Source organism: Pteronotus mesoamericanus, unplaced genomic scaffold (genome assembly GCF_021234165.1).
Source record: "Pteronotus mesoamericanus isolate MK-2021 breed Mesoamerican mustached bat unplaced genomic scaffold, CSHL_Meso_final scaffold_167, whole genome shotgun sequence".
Taxonomy (NCBI): domain Eukaryota; kingdom Metazoa; phylum Chordata; class Mammalia; order Chiroptera; family Mormoopidae; genus Pteronotus; species Pteronotus mesoamericanus.
In genome coordinates, this window is record NW_026555308.1 from 270,545 (window position 1) to 280,775 (window position 10,231).

At 62.5% G+C, this 10,231-nt stretch overlaps 1 protein-coding gene across 1 annotated transcript; it reads right to left on the minus strand.

Moving 5' to 3' along the window:
• Positions 1-3,862: 3,862 nt before the first annotated feature.
• On the minus strand, positions 3,863-9,897 carry TEKT4 (tektin 4). The gene is made up of 6 exons (XM_054589179.1): positions 9,364-9,897; positions 7,245-7,315; positions 6,718-6,861; positions 5,705-5,927; positions 4,890-5,044; positions 3,863-4,079 (listed from the first exon to the last, which is right to left on the minus strand). The coding sequence occupies exons 1-6, from the start codon at positions 9,895-9,897 to the stop codon at positions 3,863-3,865; spliced, it is 1,344 nt and encodes a 447-aa protein (XP_054445154.1).
• Positions 9,898-10,231: the final 334 nt, after the last annotated feature.

Below are 10,231 nucleotides of genomic sequence, written 5' to 3' on the forward strand. Positions count from 1 at the left end.
TAGGAGTCGTCCCTCTTCCCTGTAGCCTGACCTTGCTGAGCAAAGACCCAGGCACCCTCCTCCAGGGAGCCCTCTAGAACTTCATGCCTTGGCAATGTCCTTCCCCTTGCACGTGGATCCAAGACCCACTTTCAAGCTTAGCTTTCCCAGCAGATGGGACCCCCTCCTCTCCACCCACGTCCCCACCCCATCCCCCAGAGCCCAGGAGACCCTGAAGTCCCTCCTGGACTCCTTGCATGGAGGGATCTGACAGGAGTGGGTATCTCCAGGGGATACCACCCGTGCTATTGGAGCCCCCGCCTCGTCCCACCGGCAGTCCGGGATCCCCGGCATCCTCGCCACCTGGCCTGCCCAGAGGTCAGCCTGGGTTGGAGCCTCCCTCCTGTTGGGGTCTAGCGGGGAGCACAGACCCCTGCAAGCCCAGCCTGCCCAGGGTGGCTATGAATACCCAACTCACCCCCATGTTCCCTGTTACCATTTCACAGTCGGTGCTGCTGCCCGTCTGGCTGTCTCCAGCGTCACTGCCCCAGCGGCCTGTGAAAGAGCCTTTTCATGCCCGCCCCAGGTGCCCACAGCTTCCCCTGGGCCATCCAAGACCAACAGGACTTCGGCCAGCTCCAGAGCTCCCTGCAGGAGGCTCACAGGACCCTGCCGCCTGCCACTGGCCTCCCTCTGCCAGCTGGCTACCTGCCAAAGGGTCTGCACAGCCTTGCCACGGGGGCTCCAGGGTCCTCCTGCCCGCCCTGGGCCTCCTCCACTTAGGGCCCAGTGGCTTAGGGGAGAACTGGAGAGGCCAGAGCTGCAGCTGGGAGGAGGCTGATCAGGGGGCTGGAGGCCAAAGTGGGGTGGGAAGACCAGGGACCAGCTGGTGACAGTGACAACCTTCTGTCTCTGGCTGAGAAGTGAGGGCTGGGGCTGGTGGATGGCGCCCGGAAGAGCAGCGTCTGGGCAGGCCCCCGGTGTCTGCCCTGTGCTCTCCCGGGTCGGGGTGCCCAGCAGACCGAGAAGCCTGCCACGGCACCCTGGTGGGGGGCGCTCAGTATCAGCCTACCCTTTCAGTGGATAAGGGTGGTGTCCCTATTATGCCCGCCAGTGAGAATGGCTCACAGGGCCCCCCGGGCAGGGGCAGGCAGGGCCTTCACCCACCGTGAACCTGAAGCTGAGCCCACGCCAAGGCCTAGCCTGGTCCCTGCTTTGAGTCTGAAGAGCTGGATACTGGACCCAGGTGCAGAAACCTGTGCCTTGGCCTGTGGACATGGGGACATGTAATTCCTAGAAGTGTACCCCCCCACACACACCAAGCCAGGCCACCTGTAGACACCAGCCGTGGCCTGGGAAACAAGCCGGCCATGGGCAGCCCAGGGCGACACCATTTCTGCTGTTCCAGGCGTGGCCACGGGTGCAGTTCTCTCCGCAGCTCCCCCACTCCAGTCCTCCGCACTGATGGCCAGGGAGGGGCAAGAATGGGAGGACGGGGGCGCTGAGGTGGCCCCGTCTACGGGGCGCTTCTTGTGGCAGGCTGAGGGTGAGTGGGCTGGTGAGGGCTGTGGGCGGCAGCTACACCAGCTAGAGCCAGTTCCCAGACGGGCCCCATGCCCGAGGAGATGACAGCTCACTCCCGCAAGCCCTGCGGCTCCCTTAGGGACAGCTGTCTTCACCTGGAGGGTGACACAGACAGAGGGGGTGCGAAGACCAAGGTCCTGAGTGCCCACTCACCTCCCTGCAGCCCCTGTAGCCCTCGTGCCTTGTGGTTTGGCTCTGAGACTCGAGGAAGTCCAGCAGGCGGCACTCAAGGCCGTGAGTGGCCCAGGCCCCTGCCTCTCATCACCGTGTCCCTGTGGAGTCGATGGGCCCCGGGCAGGCTGGGGGCTCTTCTCTGCCCACCCAGTTGTTACTTCTGGGATCCCAGAGGAAGGCAGATGCCCAAGCTCTGCTGCTCCCTGCATCTGAGCCTTGGTTTCCCCACCTGTAAGTGGGTGCCCATGGGCTCAGAAGTGAACGGAGTGGACCCTGTGCTGGATGGGCATGGGGGAAGCATAGCCGTCAGGGGTACCAGAGGCTTCGCCGCGCAGCAGGGCTGATGTCCTGCCGCGTGCCTCCCGCCGAGCAGCACCCCCAAAAGAGATGGGCATTCACTGTGGTCCCCTTGGGGGAGGGGACGGCGAGTTAAATGCGCCCTGCATGGCGGGGATGGGTCTGGGCTGAGCCCAGGCCCCTGGAACCCGGGTTGGGTGCGTTCGCTGCAGCAGGCAGGCAGGCAGGCTCTGAGCGGAGGTGGTCAGCAAGCACTAAGGGTGACTCAGCGGGTGGCAGGAGGACGAGGCTCCTGGACAGAAATAGCCGTCGCTTGGACATGCTGCCCAACATCTCCGTGACAACGGGAGGGTGGCGGGTGTTGTGGCCCCACAGAATCAGCTGCCCGCAAAGGGTGTGCAGAGGCTGAATCTCCGCAGGTAGCAACGGGCCCTCCTGGGGTGGACACAGCTGTCTGTCCCCACCCCAAGCCCCGCAGAGAGCCTCAGGGAGTTTGACTTGCTGCCTGGAGCCATGGCTCAGCTCCAGGACCTGGTCATTGGTCTCTATAGGGCGACAAAATTTCCAGCCTCACAGATGGCCAGCAGGGAACCACCGACAATGAAGGCCAGTCAGGCAGCACCCCCGGGACTGTGTCTGCCACCCTCCCCGCCTGGTGTCACCGCCAAGCTTCAGAAATAATGAGCTCCGAACAGCCCCCCTCCCTTAGCTCCCGTCAGCTGCTACCCTCCAGGAGGCCTCCACAAGAAGACCCTCAGCGCTGATGGGGACACTGCCTTGGCCACAGGGTGATAATGGGGCCTAAGTGGCAGGAGTTCGCACAGTGGGAGTCATTATCTCTGGGCCTCTTAATGGATGTGTCCCTGAGAGTCCTGCCTATGAGCTGCGGCTGGGGAAGAGACAGCAGCGGGGAGGGGGAGGCACAGCAAAGCGAGCCTCTCTGCCACCCCACCTCTCCACAAAGTGCCTGGCCCTCCCTGGGGAGCACAGTTCTGCCCAGAGAAGTGGACACAGGTGCAGGGTGGCGTGGGGTCAGGTGGGTAGCAGGGGCTCTGCCATTTCCTTGCACCCACACCCCCGCCTGACTCACTAGCTGGCTAAGAAGGGGGCTGGCCAAGGAGACTCGCCACCCAAAGGTGACCAAGGTGGGGGGGCCTGGAGGTCCCCCAGAGCCTCGGCTTTCCCACCTCCCAGGTCAGGGTCTGCCTGTGCCCGGTGCAGGGAGAGGTCTTACGGGTTTTCCCGGGGGCTGGCACCATCGAGGGGTGTTGTGGCACCACAGGGGGGCCCCAAACCCCCAGGGCAGAGTCCTTCAGGGGAAGCCAGGCTAGCAGTGTCCTGACACCTCTGCCCCAAGTTCACCGCCCTCTAATGAGGGGAGAGTCTGCTGGCCTCGCCATGACAACATCCAGGGCCCGTGGAAGAAAAAGAGCAGGTTATTGTTGCAGTGCCCAGAGGCTGTGACGAGTGGTGTGGCTTCTGTGGGATGAGAGGGGACCCTTACTCTGAAGCATCCTACAGGTGGCCCAGATGGGCAGAGAAACCACCTAGGGATGGTTTTGACTATGACTCGGAGCTGGGGCGGGACCTGGCCTCCCATGGTCAGCTTGAGTGATGAGGCGGGGTCTCTACCATCCTGGGCTGACCCCTCTGCAGGTGGTAACCAGGCTCACCCTGGGCACGAGGAATTGCCCCTGCAGAGGTTCCACTCTGAGCCCATGCCACAAGTGGAAAGCTAACATGCTCTTTATTTGAGGGATGGGGGTCAGGTCCCTGGCCGAGTCTGGCCAAGCACAGTGGAGCAGCTCTTCTGTGGCGCGAGCCCGGGTCACTGATAGCCAGCCAGTCGGAGGACAGTGGGGTAGTGGGCACGGTGGGCCATGCACTTCTGACGGTCGATGAAGAGGCTGTTGGTTTTGACGGCGATGTCCTTCTCCAGGCTCATGCGTGTGTCCTCCAGGTTGCGCAATGACTGCTCTGCTTCTAGAAGCTTCTCCCTCAGTGCTGAAAGGGACATGTTCAGCTCCTCTACCTCACTCACCAGCCTGGGGGATTTGGAGGAAGGAGGTGTGAGTTGGGCTGTTACCAGGACACTGGACCTTTGGGCTGGGAAGGGCGAGGCCTGAGATTCAGAGGCTAGGAACCCTGGTGAGGGGTCTTGGCCCAGGTGCCCATCCATTAAGGACCCCAAAGGTCCCAAAGGTTAGCCCACAGGCAGAGCTGGAGAGTGGACTGCGGCTCTGTGAGAGGCCCTAAGGCTCCCCGTGTTTCCCTCTATTCCTGGCATTTGGAAGCGGGCCAGACCTACCCCCCTTGGAGCTGAGTAAAGCCCCAGTTTCCTGAACAAACCAAGAAACAGGGAGGAGGAATGCCAAGGTAAGCGGGGTGGGGGACAGGGGAGTAGTTTTGCTCACAAGGGCAGCTGGACACCTACTAAGTGAGAAAAACAAAAGACACGATCCCACCTATGGCTGAGGATGTGGGTCCCCTATGACTTCAGAGGTGTAGGCTGGTCCATGACGCAGGTGGACTCAGCCTCTTAGATCCTGAGATTCCTCAAGGGGAAGATCACACAGCACTGGGTGAAGTGGGAAGTGCCCCACTGCCCCTGGCACTCAGAGCCCTGACACAGTGACCCCCTGGCCCGTAAGGAGTCCGGCCGTGCTGGGTGGTAGTCGGGGTACGCAAATGCCTGCGTGTGTGAGTTGTGTCAGTGTGAGGCTCTCAGTGTCTCCTCAACACACCCGCGGGTCTGTGAGCATGCAGGAGGGGTGCTCATGGGGATCCCAGAGGCTGAGGGAGGCCTGGAGGGGCCTGAGCCGGGGCTGGTGGTCCGGCCTGCTCGAGGACTGCACCTGAACTGGGCGGTGTCACGGCACAGCTCCACGTTGGGTCGGTGCGAGCGCTGGTACAGGCGAGTCTGAGCCACCTTCAGAGGCACCTCCTTGTCCTTGATGGCCTGCTTCAATGCAGCTATGTTGTGCTCCTGGTCTGTTATCTCTCGAAGTGTCTGCGCACAAGACAGTCCCCATGGGCCTCAGGCAGAGCAGGCTGCCAGGACGGACCTGGCGCCCTCCGTGGGCCCTGGAGTGGCGTCCAGGAAGCAACCTGCCCCCTGGCTCTGGAGGAGGTACGGAGGCAGGGAGGACAGGCACAGCTGCCTCGGCCCTCCCAAGGGCACCTAGGGGGCTGCGGTGAGACAGCAAAGCCTGCTGTCCAGCAGCTCCGGTCTGGACTCCCCCAGCCCTGGGGGTCACCAGCCCTGGCCCTAGACAACAACCAGAGAGACTTGGAGGCAGCACAGGCCACGCTAACAGCCGGGGGTCAGAGCCTTGCCAGGCCCACACCAGCTCCTCCCATCTTCTCTCCCGCTTGCACCTGACAGCCTCTCCTGGTCAGTCACTCCAGTAGACCAGCCCCAATGTCACCTCATTTTTCACTGGTTTAGTGAGTGGGATCCTGCCTCTGAGGTCTCTCCAGATGGGAGGGCCAGAGGAGCGGCAGGGGCGAGGCCAGGTCGTGACCAGGGAATAGTGGTCAGTACAGGGGCAAGGCGAGGGGGGCACAAGGAGCCGGGTGTCTCTCTGGTTACGAGCGCCCAGAAACCAGGGCTGATCAGGACAGGGCCTGGACGCGGTCTGGGTGTGGCTTGGGCGCGCCCCGGCCGCACCTTGCGCAGGTGATGCTCTAGCTTGTGGCGGGCGTCCTCCAGCTCCTCCAAGCGCTGCCCGAAGGCCTGGTTCACCGCGTCGCATTGCAGCCGCAGGTCCTCAGCTGTGTCTCGCAGGATGCAGTCAATGAGCCCCCGGAGGTTGAGGGAGGCCCGGCGCTCACGCTGGGCGCGTAACAGGTTTTCCTGTGTGAACTTGGCCCATGTCTCTGGCGTGGAGGCACTGCGGGGGCGGGAGCGCCCGGAGCAGCGGTCCGTGGGTGCCCTGCCAACGCTTCCGGTTCCCACCAGGCCCTCGCTTTGCCGCCGCCCCCTTTCCCCTGGAGCTAAGCACAAACCACCATGCCCAGCCACAGTGCCTCCCTGCGCCCCATATTGTCCCCCTCTCCCGCCCCATTCCTCCTGCAACCCCCCAGCTCTGCCGGATGCCCGCCCACCGCACCCCCTCCCCGTGCCGCCCCAGCCCCCTGTGCCTCCTGTCCCCCGTGTCCAGCTGCGCTACAATGGGCCGGTGGCCTAGCTCCCCCTGCCTGCCTCTCGTGGACCTGCAGGTCAGTCTTTGTTCTTGAGTTTCCCGAGTTTCCCTGTCAGCGCCCCCCCTCCACCCCGGCAACTCCCCACACCTATATCTCTCTCTGTGTCTCTCTCTCTCTCTCTCCTCTCTCTCTCTCTTTTTCTCTCGTGCGTGCGCGCACACACACACACACATCCCGTTTCCAGAAGCCCCCAACCCCTGGTCCTGTCTCCCTTCGCAATGCCCCAGCCCCTCTGGTGACTGTGTGAGGGTGGGCACTTGAGCAGGGGTCCTGATCATTGCCCTTCTTCAGGAGCAGAAGAGCTGCAAGAGGGCCATCAGTGGTGAGTGCCACAGGGGTTGGGGGGTGGGGGCTGGGGAGGAACCCCAGCAGAGGAACCAGGAGCTGAGAGGGGACCAGAGGGGGGACTGCAAGGGTAAAGGTGTGGGGACAGGGTGTTTGTGCAGAGGATCCCTTGTGGGGCGTAGGGTGGCCCACCTCTCCTCAAACTTAGTGGAGTGCGGGTGGAACTGCACCTCCGTGCTCTGGTTGTGGTATCTGGCGCAGGTCTCGTCGATGTTGTAGGCCTCCACCTTGTCAGACCAGTCCATCTCACATGTGTCCTTGTGCTCCCGGTTCAGCCTGGGCGCAGTGGAGAAGGGCCTGAGTTTGTGCAGAGGGAGGGGGAAGCTGGGCCTACTGGGGCCCTGCAGGGCAAGCCCCCACCCAGGCAGCAGGCGTACCTCACCAGCCCAGCGTAGAGTCCTCCGGGCCCCAAGGCCCGCCTGGCCTCCAAGAGCAGCTGCCCCCTCCTCCCCAGGATGCTGGCCTGGGCTATACAGACACCCAGGTTCCCCAGGCCTTGCAGGAATCTGCATGGAGCCCCTGCCCAGCCTGCCCTCCTGGCTGTGACCTGGGGCAAGTCCCCACCTTTGTAAGCCTCCGGGCCAGGTCGCCCTGACTTCCTGCCCAAAGCCAGCCCAAGGGGTTGGGGGACAGGGGTTATCCTAGAGGTGGAGACCCACCGGATCTGGTTTACAGCCTGCATGATGGTCCTTTTCAGCAGCTCCTGAATGTTCCGGATGAGCTCCGCCTCCTGGGGGAGGAGACCCCATCCCTGGTGAAGATCTGATGATGACAGGGCCACTGTGGGCCCACAGTCAGCCTCTTAAATGCCCAGGAGGGGCTGCAATTTGGGGCCTCATCCAGGGGAGCTCAGGGCTCAGCCGGCACTTGATCCCTGGCTGAATGGCCTTGGCTTTGGGCCTCCTGGCCCCTGGTCTCTTTCCTGGAAAATCAGGCATGAACCCCGCCTTTCCGCATCAGGCTTATTCTGGGTTTTTGAACATTCTATTTGGTGCATTGCATGGGGTATTTCTCCTGGGGATTTCTAAGGGTCACCAAGAGGCCATTCCCACTTGTTTGGCACCCAGCACCCCCTGGACTCTGGGGGCTATCGCTGTAGCCTGCCCAGGGCACTGTCGGTCTCAGCCCCAGCACAGCCAGGCCTACAGTCTCTGAAGATCCAGGCCCCTGGGGACCAGATGCCCCACTGGGCGAGGCTACTCCTTGGGGCTGTGGACACAGAGAGACCTTCCCCACCCTGGGAACACAGGGGATTCCCTGCCTTTCCTTGTGCTACATTGACAGCTTCATTTCCTTTGTACAAGCAACCCTTTCCCCTGATTTGAATTTTTGCTTTCAGTCATGCACTAAACACATGTGTGTGTCCGGGCCTGTCCCCTAGTCTGTGTCCCTTTTTGTATACACTGCTAGGCCATTGGCCTTGGCTCAGGACAGAGGGGCTACATCCCAAGACTTGGGAGGTTCTTGAGCAGCTGAGTGTAGGGGGGTCAACTGTTGGGGGGTGGAGGAGGGAGTTGGGGACCTGGGGGAAGGCAGGAGCGTGAGGGGCAGGACTCATGGTTCTGGCCTGAGCTTGAAGGGATGGTGCAGGGGATGCCTTGGGCCTCTGGGCCAGCTGTTTGTCTCTCTGAATCTCTCATGCACGCCCACATTTTGCAGCCTGTTCATGGGTGAAGCCCCCAGGCTCTGAGAGGTGTGGGGGCTCTGCCCCACCAGGGTCAGGGGCCTGGACTAGGTAACCCCTGATTCTAATGGGGTTTTCCCAGGACAGACCCTGCCAGGTTGGGAGGGGAATCCTTGTGGAATGAATGTAGTCTCCACTCCATTCTTGCCCCATCCGCACCATACCACTGGCTGGCGCCTGGGTTTCCACCACAGGTATCCTCGGGTAAGGAAGACTTAGCCTCCTGGAGCTCAGGGTCAGGCTTAATTTGCATGATTGGGGTGACCCAAGGGGCTGCCCAGCAGGTACCAGAACTTGAGGTAACCAAGGGATCATCCCCTGGATGCAAGTGCCACCAGGACCTGACCAAGAAAGGGCCCCTGACCCTGCACGTGCTCCAGATCTCAGGTGGCTGCCCCCAGGACTCAGCTCAGGCCCCTCGCCATCCTCAGGGTTTGTGTGAGGGGGTGTCGGGGCTCATGGGACGGACTGGCTGGGCCCTGCCCTGCCTTCGTGGCCTCTGGCCATCCCATCAGCAGGCACACGGCCCCAACACGTGTCCAGGTGTGAACTCCGCCATGGCCTGTGTCCTGCCTCACCTCCAGTGTGAGCCGTAATGGGGGGCACTGCGCAGGCACTGGGCACGAGGCTGAGGCAAGTGGACAAGTGTCAGGCTTCAGCCCCAGCCCCCATAGGTGCTTGAGCTTGATGCTCCCAGGACACAGGACCCCAAACCCAGCATGAATGGGACCCAGTGCCACTGGCAGGGGGCCCAGGCTTACCCCAAGCCTGCTGTGAGGACCAGGCTGTGGGGAGGCCAGACCAGACACACTCGCGGTGAGAGGGGCAGCACCTCTCTCCTGGGCAGTCTGAGCCCTGACCCTTCCCGCTGCCTGGGTTGCTCCAGAACCCACTCAGTTCTGGTCCCTGACCTGCAAACAGAGCCAGCTTCTCTGTGCCTATGAATCAAGGGGTATGGGCACCAAGGCCTCTGCCAGCCTGTGTTTTGGGGATACACCCGTGGCCACCATCAGGCCCCCTACGGGTCATTCTCCCTGCAGAAAGGTGAGCGTGGCCTGGGTCTGTGGGTCCCCGAGAGCCAAAGGGGCTCACACCTTCAGCAGCTCCTTCTCCACATAGTCGCAGACGAGGTCGGGGTGCTGGCGGCGCTCGCGGCACTGCAGGTTGTCGGTGGCGATGGAGAAGGGCACGGCAGCGGCATCCAGGGCACGCTCCAGCCGCTGCTTCTGGGCCAGCAGCAGATCAGTCTCGGCAACCAGCTCACCCACCTCACGCTGCAGCTCTGACTTCCAATGGTGTATGTCCTGCAGGCGCTCACCCACCTTCCGGGTAGAGTCCTCCTGCGTTCGCTGCGCCAGGGCCTCTGTCTCGGCAGCCAGCTGCCTGCTCTCGTGGCGCTGCCGCTCTGACTGGTCGCGGTCGGCAAAGGCCTGGTGGTAGCTGGCATAGCAGTTCTGGAACCACTCATCTACCAGATACTTGGCTGTGCGGAAGCCGGCAGTGGCCAGGCCTGAGGACGTGTAGGCACCTGTGTTGCGGGCCACGTCATACAGCTTGGGGGGCAGCTCGCACGCTGGCACTGTCTGCGGGGCAGGCTGCTTGGTCAGGAGCACATCTGTTTGAGCCATGGTGCCACTGACCTGGGTACAGGTGGGTGGGTGGGGCACTTGGCACCGTCAGCAGGGCAGCTCTGTCCACTCTGTGTGCTCTGGCCACTCTGTCTCCTGGAGACAGGTACACTCCAAGCCCTCCTGTTGCTGGGCAACGGAAACCCCTCCCCTGTCAGCCTTCTTAAAGAGCCAGGCAGGCCTTAATCCCACCCATCCTGGCTGGCATCTGGCTGGAGGAAACATTGCACTTGGGACCAGAGGCCCCAGTAGTGTCTCCCGTGTGGAAGTATTTTTGATGGGGAATTGAATTCAGCCTCCCTTGGGTGCCTGGAGTCAGATGTCTACACCTGCT